This window comes from Puma concolor, chromosome C2, assembly GCF_028749965.1.
Source record: "Puma concolor isolate L17-30 chromosome C2, mPumCon1.1.hap2, whole genome shotgun sequence".
In the NCBI taxonomy this organism is placed as follows: Eukaryota; Metazoa; Chordata; class Mammalia; order Carnivora; family Felidae; genus Puma; species Puma concolor.
In genome coordinates, this window is record NC_141675.1 from 54,762,757 (window position 1) to 54,786,542 (window position 23,786).

Sequence of the window (23,786 nt, forward strand, 5' to 3'; positions counted from 1 at the left end):
AATTACTGGCTCATATTTAATGGATTTTGCCAATTAGTAAAATAATCAAGAAGAGGTACAAAAACTTACCAGATTCCCTGACCTTCAAAATAGTCAATTCAACCTTTATACTTATGATGTTAACTTTTATACTTAGGTGAATAATTCACCAAACCTCAAAAGTTACTTGTGACTGCCTTTGATTCAAGCTAGGTTGGCCTGTTTCTAGTTCACCTCCTTAATATCTACAATGGAAAATTGTTTTGAAAACTCAAAGTAATTTCAAAATTCATACTCAAGCTTTTACAAGTGTTACCATTCCTCAAAAGTTAGAAAAGGCTGCATCATTTTATGCATTGGTTTACAAATTTAAATGAACTTAGAACAATGGCTGAAGTGCAGCTTCCAATGACAAGGGAATTGAGATAAAGCTTTCATCTAGCCCTTAGTAGCTGTGGGACTCTTGGCAATCATTTAAAATGGGGGGGGGGGGGTGCGCACTAAGATCATTCATTTATACTCTGAAATTCATGGACTCCTACAGATTCCCTAAAAAGCTGTTAGCTTCTGCATTTGGGAGTAAGCTGGTCCAGAGTTTTCATTCAATTCCAATAGGTGGTCCCAAACCAAACTTGCACTATATTAGGGGGATCACTTCCAAATTGTTCCAGGGTCTAAAGACTGATAGTCCTTTGTGGTAGGCAGAACTCTAAGGCGGCTCCCAAGATTCCCTGGTGCACATGCTTTATAATCACCTTCCTTCAAGTGGGGCAGAATCTGTGAGTATGATGGATGTTATAGGTTGCAACATAGAGCAAAAGGGAAGGGATTTTGCAGGTGTAACTTAGGTATTAATCAGTTTGGCTCTGAGATCAAAAGGGAGATTACCCCGGATGAGCCTGACTTAATCAGGTGAACCCTCTAAAAGGGGGGTTAGGGCCTGCTCTGAAATCAGATTCTCCTGCAGACCTTGAAGTAGCAAGCTGCTGAGTTCTACAGCTGAAATGAAATGGATTCTGCCATATAAGCATGGAACAGGACCCCCAACCTTGAGGCTGTGGCTCTGGCTGACACTTTGCAGCCTCGTAAAGCCTTGAGCACAGGATCTAGCTAAGCTGTACCTGGGCTCTTGGCATGTGGAAACTGTGAAATAATAAATACATGTTGGTTGAAGCCAAATATGTGTAATAATTTGTTATAGAGCAACAGAATATATATCACTTCTCTTAAAATACAAAGCTTAATTTCTCCTTTTTCTTGAGGGAAATGAGGCAATGGAGAATGCAAATAGGGTGTTCCACAAATTACATTGATGTTACAATTAACCCCATCATTTTACAATGCAAGGATACCTTTAAAGAAACAAAAAAACCTATGAAATGCAGTTACCAGGTAAGCCTAAACTAAAAGTTAAAAGGTCTTCCAGAGTATTTTTAATCATTAGTCAATAATTTTAGTTATACAAAATGTCTGGTTTTGGTTCAGAGTAATGTGGAAAGTACTAATTCCATCAGAACACAAAACAGAAAGGAAAAAATATCTTTAAAGATATATTTTAGACTAGGGCTACTCACACTTCTGTAATAGAATATTCTTATTTTATGAGATGGGCTCAATGCTCCAAAAGGCAGTTTAAGATGTGAAAAGTCAAGAACATTAGGGCTTAGTCCATTAGTCCATTTTTTCCCCTCACCATAAATAATGCTCTATGTTAAAAAGGAATCAGTTTCTTTATCAGTAGAGAATAAAACAAAGAGTTGTGTTTACTTTTTTTTGATGTTTATTTATTTTTGAGAGCGCAAGCAGGGGAGAGGCAGAGAGAAAGGGGGACAGAGGAGCTAAAGCAGGCTCTGTGATGACAGCTGAGAGCCTGATGAGGGGCTTGAACTCATGAACCGTGAGATGATGACCTGAGCCAAAGTTAGATGCTTAACCAACTGAGCCACCCAGGCGCCCCAAAGAGTTGTGTTTAAATTCATAAACTGTGGTGAACTATTAACTGTGCTGAAACAAATTTCAGACCCTGAAAAATCCTTCCAAGAATTCTATTAGAAAATCAATGTCCTATATGAGACCATAGGTAGAAATGAAATATTTAGGTCATCAGGTAGCCCTTGTATTCAGATGTTGATATCATCCACAACTAGGAGGTATTATAGAAATAACTATTTTATAAAATCATTTGGCTTCTTACAACTTTACTGGCTTACTCTGAGCCAGATTTTTGCTTACTAAGAAACATGGATGATACACAATACCGTTATGTTCACCTTTTGTTAATTTAAGCCTTCTGTAAAAAACAAACTTTGTATGTAATCTGCCATTTGGAGCCACGTTTTGAAGTTAAGAGTATTATGTAAAATATAGTTCAAGCTGTCTTTCTCAGTCCATTTTGCTGGAAGAATGAAGAAAGGTCAAAATCTTGGGTTGGACAGCAGAAGCAAAGATAGTGTCACCTGAACAAATCCAGCGGGTTAGAATATTACTAAGTCTGTACTAAAAGACATTTCTTCTGTTATTCTGGTTCTAGGTCAAAAGCTTACGGACAATCTAAAACAAGCCAATCAGTTATACTCTTAACTTTACATTAATATATATGTAATATAAAAAATCCAAACAGCACACACACACACCCCATGTAAAACATTGCTTTAAGTTTTAATGTTTATTTCCCCAAGACAGCCTAGCCTGCATTCTACTTGGATAAATTTTACAAGCTAGTTTTCTGCTGCTTCTAGTTTTAAACTTTAACCATGTTTCTGATGACAAGGAATGCTGCAAAAATACTCTAGTTCAACAAAGAGTTATGATCACAAAATAATCTTTATCCATTCTACAGTGTTTCAGAATTACCAGTTGATTTTTAAACACAAAGTAGATATAGATGCTAATGGTGGCTAATCTGGTATGTTTCTTATAGCAAACTGTTGTTCATGCAACACTTGTGCTCAAAGGGGAAGGCACAGGATTTCCTACAATGAGCCACCTTATAAAGAGTTCTTTTTGTACAAATTAATTTATGTCACATTTAATTTAGTGTGCATAACCTCAAAACTGAGGTATTATTCCAATTTATAAAAACCACTTGCATAACTTTTATGCAAGTTTTAAAAATACAAAGTTTTCTCCCTAAAGTGGCTCAAAATAGATTGTTCATGGCTGCCTACATCTAAGATAAAAAGATTCTAAAACAATTGAACAGATTAGGCATATTATTAAAGGTGTTCAAACCATTACTTGATTTGTACATCTACTCAAACCTCTTCATCGGTCTTTATTCAGCAGTACATATGCACCAAATTCCATTTTAGAAGTTTCCATATCATTTTCATAGAAAACAAAGTTTGAAAACAAGTAACATTTAAACACAGCACGGTATTCTACCACAACTGAAACTTTTTTCTTCTTCTTCTTTACAGGACTCAACAAAATCTAAAAATGAACTATGCTGTAGATTTACCTCATGCAAAGATCTTTATGTTGTCTCTGAAAATGAAAAGGATGGCTTTTTAAAGCACATTTTACTGTTTTATACTATTATGGTAACTTGTGTACTGCAACACAGTCTATTTTGAGGGAAATTTATGATTTTTTTCATGCAAAAATCTACACAAATTAGTTTTGATGATATGGAAAGCTTTTCATAGCATCAAACATTCATCTGGTGCAAATGCACAGGGAAACCTTCCTGAAAAGTTTTCTGACTTGAGAAGCAACTAAAAAGCCATACTAGGTAAAGTAAATAAAAACTAAAAAGAAAAAAAAAGGAGGGTGGGTGGGAAAAGGGAAGAGGGGGAATAGAAAACACAGGCTGCAGAGTAAACCAATGTCTGCTGCTAAACCGGTCTTTGTTTTCATGTCCAGTGTACATTAACACTTATGATCTCACTTTGATGATTTACTAGGTTTGTTATCAGCCCCCTGAAGGCGAATCAAGCTTGCATGCGTTCACATACAGCACCACAACCATACTCTCGTACACAGTCACTCCAGGACTAGGAGTCTGCTTCATGAGTGAAGAGCCCTAGATTTGAAAGATGAACCTGACTCCCTATCACTGAGCCAGACATTCATTCAACATTGTCCATTCACACATTGCTTCATAGCAAGGCCTGGGCTCGTTTTCCTTTGACTTATATGGGCATCATATCCTCTTTTATGCTTACAAGGCTTGAAGATGACAGTACTGCACTTTCCCCTCAATTGATACAGAGTAAGTCAATGTTCCTTCTCAGGCACGGAAGATCTGTGACCTGTAGCCCTTTTTACTTTGAACAACCTAAATAAGCATTCATGTAAAGTTTTCGTTACATTTTGCCACTCATTCTCACTCGCACCCACTCGCCATCTTGACCTCATTTGGGCATTTTCTGTGATTCCAAATGAAATCTTCACATTTTCTTTCCCGATTTAATGCAGCAGCAGATCCCATGAGCCAAGCTTGATGGATCAAACCTTTTTATATATATGTATATATATATATATATCTCAGTGCTGCATTGTACCTAACTTCCACAACATCTTTCTAAAACTGGAACCCTTCTGTTGGTACATTGGCAGATGAATTGAAACCAAATGTTCCACCTTGTATTGCCTCTGGAACAAGGCTAGGATCTTCATCAATCTAAAGGAAAAGAGAAAAAGCAAGTGATAATCAGTTTTAAAGGCTATATAAATAGCATTATAGAAATATTCTCATTTCCCATAAAAAAAAAAGTATGAGAAAGATGAGGAGAGTGAACACTGTCCTACCATCTCTTTAGAAAGCTGAAACATTCTGGGGTGTCTGGGTGGCTCAGTCAGTTGAGCGCCCAACTCTTGATTTCGGCTCAGGTCATGATCTCACGGTTCGTGGGATCGAAACCTGCTTGGAATTCTCTCTCTGCCCCTCCCCTGCACACACACTCTCTCTCAAGATAAATAAACTTAAAAAAAGAAAACAAAAGGAAAAGAAAGTGAATATTTTGTAAAGGCTTTTTCTTAAGGGACATCAAAATGAGAGGGAACTTAAGAGAATATGCAAGATAGGTATCTTCCAAAACAGTGAAATATAAGAAATTAGAGATGGTCTTTTATATCTCAAACTGAGATGTATAGTGTCTCTTTTACCTGGGCAAATAGATAAAAGTTGATGACTTAATTAAAAAAATTAGGGGAACCTGGATGGTTCAGTTAAGTGTCCAACTTCGGCTCAGGTCATGATCTCACAGTTTGTGAGCCTGGAGCCTGCTTCGCATTCTGTGTCTCCCTCTCTCTCTGCCCTCCCCCTACTCACGCTCTGTCTCTCTGCTTCTCTCTCAAAAATAAACAAACATTAAATAAAAAATTAAAAAAAGAGAAACTAATGCTGTCACTTTTTCAGAGTAAATGTAATCTTTAGATACTTTTCTACTAGCAATTGGAGACAATGACCTTTGGGCTTAAAACAGTAAAATAATAGCTATGCTATAATGAATAAATAATATTCTATATGCTCTATAGCTAAAGGTTCTTTTTTGAAATACCACAAAATCACTGATTTACAGCGCAGTTCCTATAAATACACATTTGAATTATTCTTTTCACAATGTAAGAGAGTAACAAATAACTTCATGTTGAGGTATTAGAAATCATAAGGTCTTGTGTGTATCTATTTGCAAATTAGGACTTCCAAAAATCCAATTCTAAGACATGTGATACAAGATACCCTTAAGAGAGTATGTTTTTCTGGATTTTAGTTCTGATTTATTTAAATGGCATTACATTCTAAACAGAACTTAGCTTGATCATCTGTAGGTAAATAGTCTATAAATTTTTTTTCCAGTATTGTTTTTGTCAGGTTAATGTTCAAACCATATATACTTAACAAAATGTTTCATTAACACTGAATTTTTTTTTTTTTTTGATAATGTGGAAAGGTTGGGGGCATTATGACTTATTCTTTGAAAAGTTGAGAATCATCAAAAAAAAAAATCCACTGGTGGCTGTATCTAAAATTTTTTCTTAAAAATTTTATTTTTTTAATTTATTATTTTTAATATTCATTTATTTTTGGGAGACAGAGAGACAGAGTGCAAGTAGGGGAGGGGCAGAGAGAGGGAGACACAGAATCTGAAGCAGGCTCCAGGCTCCAAGCTGTCAGCACAGAGCTCGATATGGGGCTGGAACCCATGAAGTGCGGGATCATGATCTAGGCCGAAGTCAGATGCCTAATCGACTGAGCCACTCAGGTGCCCCTAATTAAAATTTTTAAAGGAATAACTGCTTTTAGGTTTATTTTTCCAAAGAGGCAATACTGAAAATAAGTTAATACTTTAATTTCAACTACCACATACTGACAAAATGAAGATACTTTTGTATACTACACCTTACATTATACAGTAACTTAACTTTCTTAATGATTTATTGTTTCCATTTTATCTATCCTCATATTTATTTTTGGTCACCTACTAAAAATAATAGTGACAATATCTTTAAGTATGGGTTAACTAATTCCTGTCATAAACATTATAGAATATACTAGTGTCACTGCTTTGTTTACAAACATGTTATGCTATTAACTATAAGGATGTCAAGTGAAAATAAATTCTGACTTGTTCAGTGTTAAAAAAAAAAAAATCCTTATCATAACTCAATAGCAAAAAGACAACCCAATTAAAAAATGGGCAAAAGACCTGAGCAGACATTTCTCCAAAAGAAATATAAAAGGTATACACATACATGAAAAGATGCTCAATATCACTCGTAATTAGGGTAATGAAAATTAAAACCACAATGAGATATTACCTCACAGACGTTAAAATAGCCATCACAAAAAAGACAAGAGTTAACAAATGCTGGTGTGGATATGGAAAAAGGGAAACCTTGTGCATTGTTGGTGGGACTGTAAACTGGTACAGCCACTATGGAAAACAATATGGAGGATTCCCTCCCCCCAAAATTAAAAATAAAACTACCATATGACTCAGCAATTCCACTTCTAGGAATATATTCAAAGAAAACAAAAACACTAACTCAAAAAGACATCTCCACCCCCATGTTCATAGCACATTATCTACAACAGCCAAGGCATGGAAATAATCTAAATGTCCATCAACAGATGACCGGAAAAAGAAAATGTGGTATATATACACAACAGAGTATTATTCAGACTAAAAGGAAACCCTGCTATTTGCAGCAACATGTATCAACACTGAGGGAATTTAATGCTAAGTTAAATAAATCAGACAGTGAAAGACAAATACCGTATGCTCTAACTTATATGTGGAATCTAACAAAACAAAAAACAAGCTCATAGGAAAGATCAAACTTGTGGTTACCATAGGTGGGGGGAGGAGGAAGAAAAAAGTGGAGGAAGGTAGTCAAAAGGTACAAACTTCCAGTTATTAGATTAAAAAAAAACAACAACAAAGATACTTTACAAGCAAACCTTTCAGCATCACTGCAAAATAAGAACATTTCATTCTATTTTTAACTATTAATGTCAATAAATTTGTAAAAAAATAAAAAAAAATTCCTTATCTTTTTTTGCCCTTAGAACTAGTACTACATTTTAATGCCCTGAGGGACTTAAAAAAATTTTATTTTTCTTTATTTTTTTTCTTGAAGGAGAGAGAGACAGAGCATGAGTGGGGGAGGAGCACAGAGAGAGGGAAACACAGAATTTGAAGCAGGCTCCAGACTCTATGCTGTCAGCACAGAGCCCAATGCGGGGCTCAAACCCACGAACCCCAAGTTCATGACCTGAGCCGAAGTCGGACGCTCAACCGACTGAGCCACCCAGGCGCCCCTGAGGGACTTCAAAATACTAAAATATTTATGTTTCTGGAGGTGACCTTACTACTACATACTTAATTCCATTCCAAAAAAATATATACATGTATGACCTTACTATATTTCTAGATTTATGTTTATACATAAAACTAAGAAAAGTATAAAATTATTAAATACATCATCTGAAGAGAAGAACTGGTCAATGATCTCATAGGCCAACTTGTAGATGTCTTCATTTTCATGATTTTGAAGCTGTTCAATTTTCTCCAGTCCTGCAAGAAATTTTATGAAGTGAAGCAACAGTAATATTTAAAATTCAGTAACAACAACAACAAAAAATTACATTACTCTTGGGACCACATAATCTCAATTTTTGGATTGCAAATCTGTGATTTTTAAGGAATCTATTCTAAAGGTGAATCTTAAAAATAAAAAGCTTTTATGCACAAAGATGCAGCATATTTATCTTAAAAAGTTAACAACTTGAGTGTTTAAACGCATGTAAATGTTTAAGCAAGCAAAGGGGCACCTCTATTCAGAATACTACATAACCAATGTTTATAAGGAATAACAACATGGACTGCTTTTGTTTGTTACAAGTTAAAAGCAGGTTCTCTCTACTTTCTAGCCTCTGTCAAGTTTTTATAATGACCATGTATAAAAACAATGAAAATACTGGTGATTAATAAATACGAATGTTAAGACATCTGTTAAGCATTATAGAAAATGATCAAGATGAACTACCGTATTTAAGGAGAATCTTCCCTATAAACATTAATGAGTTTTTTAAATCACAGGCAGAAAAGAATATATAAAAAGTGATATGCAAATTGGATCTTGTTTTGTTTGACAGGAGTAATAATTTTAAGGCTTCTGAAATAAAGTGAAATTGCCCTTTCATGAGTGTTCTTCCTTTAATGCTTACAAGGGAGAAATTGTTACGGGCTCATTTCTCACTCTACACACACTTTGTGGGCCTGCACTTCCAAGTGAAAATAATTTAGCTAAGAGGCCTGGCTAGCTCAGTCAGTACAGCATGTGACTCTTGACCCCAGGGTTGTGGGTTCAAGCCTCATGTTGAGTATGGGGACTGCTTATGTATAAAAGCTTAAAAAATAAATAAAATCTGAAAAAAAATTTAGCTACTAAGATAGGTGAGGACCTGCAAATCTACAACTTCATTTCTTTTCTGAGCTTTAGATGCATAGAATTAAAACACCTGTATGATAATTCCACCAGACGTTTCATGGGTACTTGAAACTTAAAATGTCCAAAACACAATTTGTTATTTGCCTCTCCTCAATTGAATTGTTCGACCTACTGTATTCTTACTTGGTGATAACAAACAACGTGAAATCTGAGAGAAAGCCCAAGTACCCCTTTCCCTCCATACTCTATCATCAAATCTCAAAACCTCAAAGTCTATCCATTTCTTGATGTCATCATTTATTATGGCCCAACCGCTGTATACTTTCCTAACTGGCTTCCTGCCTCTTGTCTCCAAAGGTCCCAATCTCCCTGCTATCCATGCTCTATTTAAATATACCAATCCCCCAGGTAAAATCTTTCAATGGCTTATAATACCCTGGGGCAGAATCCAATGGAGAAACTTAAAAATACAGATTCCTGGCCTTACGTCTAGTGATGGAGGCAAGGCTCTGATCTACATTTTAATTTTAATATATAAAAATAAAACTTTTAATAATTACAATGTTTACATGGTAAAAAAAAAAGTAGTAAAAAATTTTTTAACTGTGTTTAATTTTTATGGTACTCAACTTCCTAATTAGGTACCCTAACACTATTCTCCCTCTTCTGTTTCTAACTTGATAGTTAGGCATTATTTTTCTGTTGCTCTAATTGTCACGTTAGTAACTTTAAACATGCTTTTCTTATTAAATTGACTTTCAAGCCTCTGAACTCCACACCAAGCAAACTGAAGATTTGGTTCTCCTACTTCTTAGTTACTTCTCCTTTCATTTACTTCTCCACTTGTCAGAAATCCCTTTCCTTTTATGCTCATCCACGTTGGTAACATTTACATTTTGTTCCACGGCTACACTTGAGACTTCCATGTTCTATCTAAATGGCAATTCTAAGAGTTGAAAGCTAAGACATGCTGTTTACATTCTGGGTGGCTCTGGCACACAGTCACGTTTGGGAACCACTGACCTATAGAATAAAGAATCTGCTGTGCTACAGAGCTTCTGTAAGACTGCAGACGCCTGGTGATTGGCTGTATCTACAGCCTCATCTTTAAGCAGCCATCTACCCCGTACTTTGTGATTCAGCAACAGTGAACTACTTATTATTTGCTGAATGCTAGGTCTCACCTCAGACTTTGCTCATGGTGTTATCTCTGCCTGGAACACCTTTCATCCCTTTTTACTTTATTAATCCTTATTCATCTCTCAAAATCCAGCTCAGGTGTCACTTCCTGCTTCTTCCAGGATGGATAAGGTATTTCATTTTGTTGTACATTTCTATTAGGGTAATTAGCACATTAAATCAGTTCATATTTATCTCCATGACTAGACTACATGCCTTGAGGGCAAGGGCTGTGTCTTGTTTACCACTGTTTTCCCAGTACCTTAGCACAGTGCCTGTTCAATGCATGGCAGCAATTCAATTACCTAAGCATATGCAAGAAGCTGAGCAGGACTGTACATATTCTAGTATTTACTTTATTCTGTTACTTGATTATCTGAGAAAAATACAGAAGTGCTACATTAGTCAGAAAATAAAAGTAGTTACAAAAAGAACATTAAAATGTGAAATAATAGCCTGTAACTTACCTCCACATTCTTCTATAAGGTTGGCTATGGTTTCTGCCTCATCTTCAGCCATTTTTAATATATTACTTAGTCCATCAAGTACTACTTGCACAACTTGTGCATCTTTTACAGTCAGCAAGTTGCAAAAAGGTGGAATAACATTTTGTTGGATTAGATAGGCCACCTGAAGAATAAAAACACCATGACATAATAAGTGAACTTTGTGTACCAAATGATCTCACTGAAATAATTTTGACTTTAAAATTTTGAGTAGGAAACATGACCTCATCTTTCAGGTTATGTTAGACTACATTAGACTATTTTATGACTTTATTGTTAGATGGTTTTATTATTAGATTCCTTCTCTTTTAAATGTAGTGTTTACTTTTCTTGAACTTAGAAAAAAAGTGAAAATGAAGGAATCACTCAGCTTCATATGAAACATATGCCATAAAGAGTACTTTCTTCAAAGATCCTTTCCTCCCCTTTAAGATTAAGAAATAATGAAATCTGTTAAAAGGCTGGATTTTTTTAAAGCTACAATTGTTCGTTGTTGGAGTATTCAATGTGAGAGTGCTACAACATTTAGTGCCCTCATAGCCACCTTCAATTCACTATTCAATTGGTTCAATTCAATTTTCATAATATTTTTCAATCATTTTATTTTGTTATGCTGTTATTACCATGTTCTATTACTTATATTCTGCTCTGGATTCCTTGCTCACCACCAGTCTACAGCTCACTTGTGACAATTACCAGCTTATTGTGTATCAGCTCTAAATTCACCCTTTTTACCTATCTGTAAAATTTATCTGAAATCTTTAAAACTCATTTTATTCTTCTAGTTTGGCACAATGTTAACCTCTGTCACCCACACAACTCTAGAATGAGTGCCTCTTTAAATTTTACAACCTAGGCACCTCACATTCCTTCCCCTAATTTCTAGTCTCAGCTTTTTGGTTTTGGTTAGTTCCCTGCCTTCCTTGCTTTGTCTGCTGCTGATAAATTTTTCTTGTTGTTTGCTTTCTTTTTATTGTTGATGTTCACTTGTTAGGAGAATCTGTGAAGTTGTTTCAGTCTGCCCTATTAACCTAAAAAGTCCTATTTTTCCCTAATACTGTTTAAAAATAAAAAACCAAAATCTTGACTACATGTGCTTTGATCTTACCATGGATTAGAAAATTCTTAGAGGCTAAGATGGTATAAAGAGAACACTTCTCATCTATGAAATATAACTAAAGGAAGTCAAGGTGACACTTTTATATGGGGCAAAAAAAATTACAGAATGCCTGTTACCTTGCTATTATTTTAAATTAGGATTTAACTGAAATCTAAATCTTAGAATTATCTGTACTGTTTTATTTTTACCAGTTTTGAGAAATAAATAAGAGCTGAACTTACTTGATCTTTCCTCCCACTAATTGTTAAGTTACTTATGGCCCAAGCAGCTTCTTTCTGAGTGCCAAAATCCCCCTGTAAAATCAAAGGATACAAACTTCAGTTTAGGATATTGGGAAAAAATGTTGTCTGAAATTATTTTCAACTGTTTATTTCCCCAGGTTTTCTTCTAGCCTTTCTATATGCATACATAACTTTTAAAAGAACTTTTTAATGTCTATTTCTGAGAGAGAGAGAGTACATGCACAAGCAGGGGAGGGGCAGAGAGAGAAGGGTACAGAGGATCCAAAGCAGGCTCCAATGCTGACAGCAGAGGAGCCAATGAGGGGCTTGAACTCATGAACCAGGAGATCATGAACTGAGCCAAAGGTGGGTGCTTAAGTGACTGAGCCACCCAGCTGCCCCCATCATTTTCATTTAAGAAAAGCTTTTCAACTCAATTTGCCCTAAACAAATGTAGACTCCCTTTTGCAGTCTCTCCTAGCAACAAACTGACTTGATTTTACTGTTCAATTAGATTAAATGAAGTCAATGATGAAAGGGAGGGGAATGTGCATTTCACTTTAATCAAAGAAATGTCAAGTAAAATTATCCTTTTAAACATAGTTTTAAAAATGATAATGTCCACCATTAAAATATATTTAAAAATCATTTAACCAGTCATACATATGATTTAGCAATATACTTAGTAATACTTAATAATATGAAGTTCTCATAGGTGAGAACCTTTGAGAATTTACCAAGAAAATAATTTAAAACCAAGTAATACTATGTATCTTTCTATATATATATTGTATTAGAAGCACACACTAGTCAAAAAGTAAAAGCCACTAAAATTCTCAACAGTGAAATAACTAATTACAAAAAATCTAAATGGAATAATAACCAGTTATTAAACATAAAGAAGACTAGCGGGGCAGCCGGGTGGCTCATTTGGTTATGTGTCTGACTTCGGCTCAGGTCATGATCTTGCAGTTCCTAAGTTCCAGCCACTTGTGAGTTTGAGCCCCTATTGGGTTCTGCGCTGACAGTTCAGAGCCTAGAGCCTGCTTCAGATTCTGTGTCTCTCTTGCTGTGCCCCTCTGCCACTTAAACTCTGTCTCTCTCTTTCTCAAAAATAAACGTTAAAAAAAAAAAAAAAGACTAGCAATCTGGAAAAATGCTTGTAATTAAGAAAAAACTTATGTAAATATGAGTAATAAAAATTAAAGTTGCAGTGGGCATCTATTTTTATACATCAGACTGATAAAATCCAAGTATCTGTCAGTGGTAGGAGTGTAAAACAGTACAATCTTTACAGACAGGGATGAATATTACACAGCAAAATTTACATATATGTCTATCTGTAATTCTAGTATTCCCTAGTAAAATACTGAAAAAAAAAAAAAACCTTAATCTTAGAAACATCTCAAATATCATAAAATAGTTAAGGTGATTGAATACATTATAGTACATCCATATAATGGAGTATCATACGTAGGTATAAAAAAGGATTAAAGAAGCTCTCTATATAATGCTATGGCAATGATCTCTGAGATACACATTTTTTTTTAAAAAAAATTTTTTTTTTTCAACATTTATTTATTTTTGGGACAGAGAGACAGAGCATGAACGGGGGAGGGGCAGAGAGAGAGGGAGACACAGAATCGGAAACAGGCTCCAGGCTCTGAGCCATCAGCCCAGAGCCTGACGCGGGGCTCGAACTCACGGACCGCGAGATCGTGACCTGGCTGAAGTCGGACGCTTAACCGACTGCGCCACCCAGGCGCCCCAAGATACACATTTTTTAATAAAAAAAAGCAATACCAGCTGTGTAAGAAAGGGTGGGAATAAGCAAATACATAAGCATTTGCTGATATTTAAAAAGAAACAATAGAATAACCCAAAAACTAATAAAGATGATTATCTGTAAAGGAAGGAAGAGTATGTGAAAGAAATGGAAATTAGATCTTTGTGTATGTACTTTTAAAATAAGGCATACATTTTTTACCTGGAAACTATATAACCATTTGCTTTATATAACCAAAAAAACCCTAAACAAAGAAAAGTAACAATCCAGTGAAGAAATGGGCAAAAAACATGAACAGATGATTTTCCAAAAACATACAGATAGATAACAAGACACATGAAAAGATGCTCATCATCACTCATCATCAGGGAAATACAAATTAGAACCACAATGAGATACTGCCTCACATCTGTCAGAATGGCTAAAATTAACAACTCAGGAAACAATAGATGTTGTCAAGGATGTGGATAAAGAGGAACACTTTTGCACTGCTGGTGGGAATGCAAACTGGTGCAGTCACTCTGGAAAACAGTACGGAGATTCCTCAAAAAATTAAAAATAGAACTACCCTACAACCCAGCAATTGCACTACTAGGAATTTATCCAAAGGATACAAGAATAGCGATTTGAAGGGGCACATGCACCCCAGTGTTTATAGCAGCACTATCAACAATAGCCAAAGTATGGAAAGAGCACAAATGTCCAGTGCTTGACAAATGGATAAAGATGTGGCATATATATACAATGGAGTATTACTTGGCTATCAAAAAGAATGAGATCTTGCCATTTGCAACAACACAGATGGAACTAGAGTTTATTATGCTAAGCAAAATAAGTCAGGCAGAGAAGGATAAATATATGATTCCACTCATATGTAGAATTTAAAAAATAAAACAGATGAACACAGGGGAAGGGAAGAAAAAGTAAGATAAAAACAAAGAGGGTGGCAAACCATAACAGACTCTTCAATACAGAGAACAACAACAATAACAAAAAAGAACAAAATAAAAAAAAGAACAAAAAATACAGAAAACAAACTGACAGTTGCTGAAGGGGGAGTGTGTGGGGTTAAATGGGTGATGGACATTCAGGAGGGCACTTGTTGGGATGAGCATTGGGTGTTAAATGTAAGTGATAATCACTAAATTCTATTCCTGAAATCATCATTATATTGTATGTTAACTAACTTGGATTTAAAACAAATAAAATAAACTGAGTCTTGACCCACTCTGCAAACAAAAGAAAACAGAAATAATCTAATTGTATTTCATGTTGGGTGACTTAGCCACACATGCAAAAAATCATTTCAAGTGATATATTACTTTTAAGCACATCATTGATGGAAAATATCCTAAAGACAAAAAACCGTCAAGGAAATCTTAAAAGTGGAGTAGTCATGTTGTTAGTGGCAATGTGATTTTGTTATTTTGATAAATTTTATATATCTCAATATATATTGCAATCTTTTTATAAAGATTCCAGCATAAAAGAGATAAAAATATAAAATCGAAGAGAAAATAAAAACAGTTTACCCTAAATACCCAGTAACAGCTGATAGTTTCCTTTCATTCATGATTCGTTTCTTATGAATTCTCATGTTCACAAAAATACTATATATTTTCTACTTTTTTTTTTTTAAAGTAGGCTCGACGCCCAATGTAGGGCTTAAACTCACAACCCTCATATCAAGAATCGCATGCTCCACTGACTGAACCACCCAGGCACCCCTATCTTCTACTTAAAAACAACAACAACAACAACAAAGAAACACCCCTGATCACCTATTTCGTTCACTCAGGCCTAAAAACAATGACAACCTCATAACAATGGTCATCTTTAGGACCTGAACTATGGTCCTTAAATACTATCTGCTACCTAAAAGGGCATCCTGGAGAGTCTACATCAGAAAATACACAAAATAAGCTTGAGAATCATGTCATACTCAAAGGGTAGGAAGCTCTCATAAACTACTGAGGAGATGTAAAAAAGACACAGGCACTAAATTTAAGAGGTTCCCATTGGTCAGGGACAATTTGAGTGTTAAAAAAAATAACTACAAAATATAAATTCGTAATTTCCTAAGGACACTAAAAACTCCACCTTAGTCAACTTTTGACGTTGTTAGGGAACCATGTTATTCTAAAAACTGAGTGATAATGAGAATTTATCTTGTCTTTCTCATATGAAACATATTTTAGAGTAAACCAATAGCTGATAGTTTCTTATTGAAAAATCACAGGTAATACATAAAGTATGATAGAATTAGAATGTCACCATTTTGCAGTTCCTTGTAAAATAAGGGATCCATGCAATGATCATGACTGATTACCTAAAAACCCCTAGGCAAAAGATTGGTGAATAGGTTTATAACAATCAATTGCAGTAGGCTGAGAACACCTGAGCTCATTCATCAATCTGAACAGGAGATCTAGGACATCTGGAGATACGGGACAAACAGTATGTGTCTTCTGATGTGAATCATTAGGAAATACAGAGTAGTGCATTAAGCCTTGCCTAAAAGACTGAACCTGATCTACCAGTCTACAGGAAACTAAGCCTTTACTATCAGCTTGTAGAAAATATGGAGGGAAAGAAGACAGAGATATCTTCTTCTTTAATTACAGATCAGTGTTCAGAAAAAAACCCTCATGCTATGACTGTGGTCTCTTTCCCAAACATTAAAGTAAGTATGAGAGATGATATAGCATCCAATTAAATAGCACACTTACCTGCTGTTTGATTTTGGGCAAATTTATTGGTCTATACCATAGTTTGGAGCTACAGTATTAAATGAAGTAATATATGTAGAGTGATGAGAATATGTAAGCATTTACAATCAGTAATAATTATGACCATGAACATTATCATCAGTAGTAATAATAATGTATTTTTAATAAATCCCAGGATGATGGTAATTTTGGTAAAAGAATGATACAGAAGAAGGGTCAGGGGTTCCTAAAAAATGTCTTTTATATATAAAAATCAATGGATTCAAAGTTTTCATGTTAATACTACTTAACTATACTATTCATGCCACTGTATAGGTTCTAATTAAACAAACAGAAGAGTGTATTTGTTAAATTCAAACCCTTTTCTTCTTACCCAGATGCATGCAAGAGGATTTTCTTACCTTATCCAAAAGATGTATTATCATTGGTACAAGATTGGCATCAATTACTGCCTGAACCTGCTGCTGATTTCCTGCAGTTATGTTAGAGAGGAACCACACTGCTTCCTGCAGAACAAGACTCCGTCAATATTTCTCATTAAAAATTAAAATCTGCATCTGACCTAAATTCAGTATGTTTGCTACAATGTCCAAATGATTTTATTATGGACTGAGTTCCATAATAAAAATTTTAGGAATCTCAACTCCTCTATCCCCTCCTATATTTTCTTTGGACAAATTGTTTATGGCCCTGATCCAAGTCATAATGAACTAACCTAACCCTTCTGAAGAATTCTTAAGCAATGTTCCCAAACACAGGACTCGAAAGAAGCTTGGCTGAACAAATACTAAGGAATTGATGAGCTGTAATACAGATACAAATCCTGAAACTACTGTAAATGAGACTCAGCATCCCCCTCACATAATGTGCTTTATTCTCTATTCTATTGTGATCGAGAGTGCTCGCCAAAGTTGGGAAATCTCAATTATCCATGATGATGGAGACACAAAAGCTGAAAGAGTGGGTTGTTTTAGTATACTTATTTGTAAGTCATTCACTGTGCTATTTCTCTCAAGAGCTAATGTGGCACCAAATGTCTGATTGCTTCATTGGCCCACCTTAATGATCTTTGTGTGCTACCCTTTACACTACAGTGCTGCTACTTTTGCCAAGATGATGGTAGTCACGTGCTTCACAAATTAATACATAATAAATACATACTAAAACCAGTTAGCATGAAATAAGACACAAAATATCTACCTACCTACCCTACATAGGATATTATAAAAATTATGGTAATTTATCAAACTTAATAAATTTATTATATTTATCAATGTAAAGGGAAACATTTTCTCTGTTAAAAATTAGGAAACAAGTTTTACTCCATAAACTATTAGTATTAGCTAGTGTGAGGTAGGCTCTTTTGGATCAGATCACAGGGCCATGTTTGATGAACCTGTTAGAGATTTTAGGGTGCTAGGCTACTTAGGTGAGCTGTTCTTGGGTTATAATCATCGGCAACGTTGTAATCAACAACCCATGTATTTTTACAACAGCCTCAGATGCACTCCAATATCAGCATCACCAGTCAGTGCCCCCTTTCAATAGCCTCCATGAGTGCACGCACACACACACACACAAATGGCACACACACACACACTCTATTATCTATAAAATATTAAGCTTAATTACTTAACTTACATATCAAAAGTTTCCAATCACACAACATTCAACACCCAATTATCTCTATTTCATCATTTCCAAGAGAGCCAAATCTGCACTGTTTACTATCAGTTTTATATACAGAAAATCATAAAGATCCATGATATAAAGAGAAAAATATTGTATCTTCTCTGGATATCTAGCTGATGGTTTATATTAGTAATCATTATAGATACTTCTGAATCCCTAATTTTATAAATGAAAACTGCTGATACTTTATACATTATTATTATTAAGTAGTATTTAAAAATACTTACTTTATTAATTTTCTCTTTGGGATGTGTCAGAAGTGCTGGGAAGTGTGAAAGAGCATCACAGTTCAAAACTACCTGTGTTTGCTCATCAGTTCCAGTAACAATGTTGCCCACAGCTCTAAGTGCGGCAGTCTGCAACAAAAGATTTAATGAGATGTTCTATTATGAAAGATACATTCTTTCATTCACGCCAACTATGCTTTGTGAGCAAGTTGTGTCTGATACAGATTTAGGAACAGAGGAGTGATTAGGACAGACAGGATTAGGGAGTTTACATTCTTGTAGAAGACAGTCAACAAACAAATAAGGATAATTTTGGATAGTAAATTAGGGCCATAAAGACAGGAAGACAGTACTTTATATTTTTGATTCAGTGTTTCAATAAATTACAAAACAAAAACACAGTGCTCTTCTGAAGGAAAGCTGCTTACTACGAGATTTCAGTATTGTACGAATTTTGAATTATCAATTATTTTTCTGTTGTTGTATTACACCATTTTCTGTCAAGTTACAGTTTTCTCGGGGGGGGGGGCAGGAGGAGCTAATTTTAATATTTACAAGACAAATGACTCCGTTTTCAACCCTCAATTGAGATATAACTCATATTAACATAAAATTTACCCTTTCACAATGTACAATTCAGTGGTTCTTACACATTCAGAGTTGTACAACCATAATATAGAATTCCAGAACATTTTTATCACACCAAAAAGGAGTATCTGTACCCACTGGTAGTCACTCTCATTTCCCTCACCCCCCAGGGGTTCCTGACAGCCACTATAGTATGCCTGAGACATCTCTGTTGATTTGCCTATTTCAGACATTTCATATAATTAGAATCGACAGTGGGTGGCCTTTCTGGTCTGACTTCCTTCACTTAACATCATACTTTCAAGGTCCATTCATGTTGTAGCATGTATCGATGCCTCGTTCCTCTTCATGGCCAAATAATATTCCACTGTATGGATATGTCATACCACCATTTCCACCTTTTATTTAACCATGCATTAGTTGATGAACATTTGGATTGTTTTCACTGTTTGGCTATGGCAAATAATAGTGCCATAAGCATTTGTGCGCAAGTTTTTGGGTGAACAGGTGTTTTCAGTTCTCTTGGGCATCTACCAGTGAATGGAAAATGCTGGGTCATATGGTAACTCTATATCTAACTTTCTGAGGTACTATTCAAACCGTATTCCAAAGAGGCTGTACCATTTTACGTTTTTATAGCAGGGTATATGGATTCCACTTTCTCTACATCCTTGATGAAACTTGTGACTGTCTTTTTGATTATACCACCCTGGTGCATACAAAGTGGTATTTCATTGCAGTTTTTTTTTTTTTTTTTAAGGTTTATTTTTGAGATAAAGAGAGCACAAGCGGGTGGTGGGGATGACAGAGGATCCAAAGCAGGCTCTGCGCTAACAGCAGTGAGCCTGATGTGGGGCTCCAACTCACGAACCATGAGATCATGACCTGAGCAGAAGTCGGACACTCAAATGACTGAGCCACCCAGGTGCCCCTTCATTGCAGCTTTGATTTACATTTCCTTCATAACTAATAATGTTGAACATCTTCTCATGCGCTTATTGATCACTTGTAGATCTTTCTGAATAACTATTTAAATGTTCAATGTTTAATGGGGTTATTTATCTTTTTATTGTTGAGTTGTATAAGTTCTTTATGTATTTTAGATAGAAGTCACTTTTCAGATATATGATTTGCGAATATTCCTTTCCATTCTTTGGGTTGTCTTTTCATTTCTTGATGGTGTCCTTAGAAGCAGAAGTTTTTAATTTTGGGGCGCCTGGGTAGCTCAGTCAGTTGAGTGTCCAACTTCAACTCAGGTCATGATCTCACAGTTCGTGAGTTCCAGCCCCGCGTCCGGCTCCATGCTGACAGCTCAGAGCCTGGAGTCTGCTTCAGCTTCTGTGTTTCCCTCTCTCTCTGCCCCTTCCCCACTCACACTCTCAAAAATAAACATTAAAAAAAATTTTTTTTAAGTTTTTAATTTTGGTGAAGTCCAATTTATCTACTTTTCTCTTTGATTGCTTATGCTTGTGGTAGCATATGTAAAAAATTGCTGCATAATCGATTATCACGAAAATCTATGCTTATGTTTTCTTCTAAGAGGTTTACACTTTTAGCTCTTACATTTAGGTGTTTATTCTGAGCTAATTTTTATATACAGGAGTCTAATTTCATTTGTTTACAGGTATATATTTAGTAAGTCTCAGCTACATTGTACAAATGTAGTTGAATCACTACTTCTTGAAAACACTATTCTTTGCTAAGTGAATTTTCTTGGCACCTTTGTTAAAAATCAACCGATCATAAATGTATGGGGTTTTCTGGACTCTTGATTCTATTTCACTGATCTATATGTCTACCCTTATGCCGGTATCACAAAGTCTTTTTCACTGAAACTATGCAGTAAGTTCTGAAAGTGAGAAGTCCCCAACTGTCCTTTTTTAAAGCTTGTTTCTGCTATTTCTAGGACCTTTGTATTTTCATATGGATTTTAATATTAGCTTGTAAGTTTCTACAAAAAGGCACCTGGGATTTTAACAGAAATTGAATTTAATCTGTAGGTAAATTTGGGGAGCACTATCATTCTAACAATACTGTCTTCTACTCCACGAATGTGGATGTCTTTCCATTTATTTAGTTAAGTCTTTGTTTTTTTATTTTTTTATTTTAAAAAAAAAATTTTTTTTTTCAACGTTTATTTATTTTTGGGACAGAGAGAGACAGAGCATGAACGGGGGAGGGGCAGAGAGAGAGGGAGACACAGAATCGGAAACAGGCTCCAGGCTCTGAGCCATCAGCCCAGAGCCTGACGCGGGGCTCGAACTCCCGGACCGCGAGATCGTGACCTGGCTGAAGTCGGACGCCTAACCGACTGCGCCACCCAGGCGCCCCTTTAATTTGTTTTAAAAATGTTTCTAGTCAGGTGGCTGGGTGGCTCAGTCGGTTAAGCATCTGACTCTTGGTTTCAGCTCAGGTCATGATCTCACGGTTCATGGGTTCAAGCCCTGTGTCAGGCTTTAAGCAGACAGCGCAGAGCCTCCTTGGGATTCTTTCTCTCCCTCTCTCTCTCTCTGCCCTTCAGCTGCTCATGTTCACATTCTCTCTCTCTCTCAAAATGAATAAACAAAGTTTCATAGTGACCCAGCTTCTTTAACAAATAAATTTAAGAGGGGAAAGAAAAATAAAACTGTAGAGTAACAGGAACATAAAAACAAAGCTACCAAATGCAATGTGAACCTTGTTTTGATATAGATTTCATCAAAGTGTGGAAAAAAAAATGAAGCAATCAGTAAAATTTGGATACTGATTGGATTCTAATATTAACTTTCTTTTTAAGTTTATTTATTTGAAAGAGACAGAAACAGTGCAAGTGGGGGGGGGGGCAGAGAGAGAGGATGAGAGAGAGAATCCCAAGCAGGTTCCACACTCCCAGTACAGAGCCCCATATGGGGCTCGAACCCACAAAGCTATGAGAACATGACCTGAGCTGAAACCAAGAGTCATACATTTAACTTACTGAGCTACCCATGTGCCCCGGATTTTACTAAGATTTAAAAGATACTCTAACAGTACTGTGATTATATAAAAACATACAGCCTTATTTTTTAAGAAAAGCTGATGAAATTATATACTATCTGGGACATGTCAAAATAATTTGATGGGGGAAGTAGGAATATAGAGGAAACCTACATGGAGGTTCATTACAAGTATTACAACATTAACTTTGAAAGCTGGCTAAAGAAAAATTCCAGCCCTATTTCTGAATGAAGTCCAATATTAAAACTAAAGATGCATTCGGAAAAAAAGAAAACAAAAAACAGACCAAACACCCATACCGAGATATAAGTATTGCACTTAAGAAATGCAAACTCGGGGTGCCTGGGTGGCGCAGTCGGTTAAGCGTCCGACTTCAGCCAGGTCACGATCTCGCGGTCCGTGAGTTCGAGCCCCGCGTCAGGCTCTGGGCTGATGGCTCAGAGCCTGGAGCCTGTTTCTGATTCTGTGTCTCCCTCTCTCTCTGCCCCTCCCCCGTTCATGCTCTGTCTCTCTCTGTCCCAAAAATAAATAAACGTTGAAAAAAAAAATTAAAAAAAAAAAAAAAAAAAAAAAAAAAAAAAAAAAAAGAAATGCAAACTCAAGGGTACCTGGGTGGTTCAGTTTGTTGAGTGTTACCTTTGGCTCAGGTCATCATCTTGTGGTTCGTGAGTTTGAGCCCCACATCAGGCTCACTGCTGTCAGTGTAGAGCCTGCTTCAGATCCTCTGTCCCCCTCTGTCCCTCCCTCACTTGTGTTCTCTCAAAAATAAACAAACATTAAAAAAAGTTCAAGAAAAAAAATGCAAGCTTAATAATAGATATGTATATGAATATTTATTTTTTAAAGTTTATTTTTTTTTAGTAATCTCTATACCAGACATAGGGCTCAAACTCACAACTCTGAGATCAAGAGTCACATGCTTTTCTGAATGGGCCAGCTAGGTGCCCTAGTAAGAATACTTTAGTGAACCACAAATAACCCTAAATGGAAAACTACTCTATTAATTTCTTCTGAATTCAGCTCAGTGTTCCCTTTTTCTTTAAAGTGCTTTACATTTTAAGATAGTGTATCTCCATTCTAACTGTACATGAGAAACATCTGAAGAGCTTTTTAAAGCCCAGGTTTCTAGGAAATATCCCAGATTTACTAAAACAGAATCACCAAGGGTCAAGCAAGGGAAATAAAAAAAAAATTTTTTTTCTTTAAGCTTCACAGTTGATCTTAATGTCCACCCAGGGTTGAGAAATAGTGCGTTAACGGTTTTCCTTATGCTATTATTGACCAGACTGTAAGTCATCATAAGATGAAAGCGTTCTATTTACATCAGAAGGGTAGGGAGAGAGCTTGCTGTATCTCCCTTTACCACTGCAGTTTGACAGTTACTGCTCATAATATTTGTGTGAACTTCTCACCCTCTCTTTTTTGGCTCTTTCTAGATGGCTTGGGATAAATATTTATATGGAAGGATTTAAAAATAATAAAAGGATAAAAAGTTAAGATTTTAGGGGTGCCTAGGTGGCTCAGTTGGTTAGGCTTAACTATCCAGCTTCAGCTTAGGTCATGATCTCGTGAATCATGAATTTGAGTCCCACATTGGGCTCTCTGCTGTCAGCTCAGAGCCAGCTTTGGATCTTCTGCCTCCCTCTCGCTCTCTGCCCCTACCCCGCTCTCTCAGAAATAAATAGAAACATTACAAAGAAAACAAAAATTTGAAATAATTAAAAGGAAACAATTTAGGAAGCTCCTGAGCAGCGTATTTCAGTACAAAGCCTTTATCACAGTGCCAATCAAGTTAAGCATTAATTAAACTTGCCAGGTGTAGTATGGCAGTTAAATAAAAAGGGGAAAAAAAGGAGTAGAGTAGGCAAAAAGAAACAGGACA

At 35.8% G+C, this 23,786-nt stretch overlaps 1 protein-coding gene and 1 non-coding gene across 4 annotated transcripts in view; both read right to left on the reverse strand.

Annotated features, from left to right (window-relative positions):
• Nucleotides 1–2,618: 2,618 nt before the first annotated feature.
• Nucleotides 2,619–23,786, reverse strand: part of KPNA4 (karyopherin subunit alpha 4) — a 68,774-nt gene continuing 47,606 nt past the window's right edge. For all 3 annotated transcript variants that reach the window (XM_086674637.1, XM_086674635.1, XM_086674636.1), the window contains 6 exons: nucleotides 18,341–18,469; nucleotides 16,823–16,927; nucleotides 11,907–11,978; nucleotides 10,527–10,689; nucleotides 7,909–8,003; nucleotides 2,619–4,603 (listed from right to left, as the gene is read on the reverse strand). In XM_086674637.1, coding sequence (XP_086530763.1) covers nucleotides 4,505–4,603; nucleotides 7,909–8,003; nucleotides 10,527–10,689; nucleotides 11,907–11,978; nucleotides 16,823–16,927; nucleotides 18,341–18,469 — 663 coding nt within the window. In that variant the 3' untranslated portion in view covers nucleotides 2,619–4,504. The remainder of the gene's footprint in view (nucleotides 4,604–7,908; nucleotides 8,004–10,526; nucleotides 10,690–11,906; nucleotides 11,979–16,822; nucleotides 16,928–18,340; nucleotides 18,470–23,786) is intronic.
• Nucleotides 17,785–18,124, reverse strand: LOC112850622 (small Cajal body-specific RNA 7). Its single transcript, XR_003222724.2, has one exon.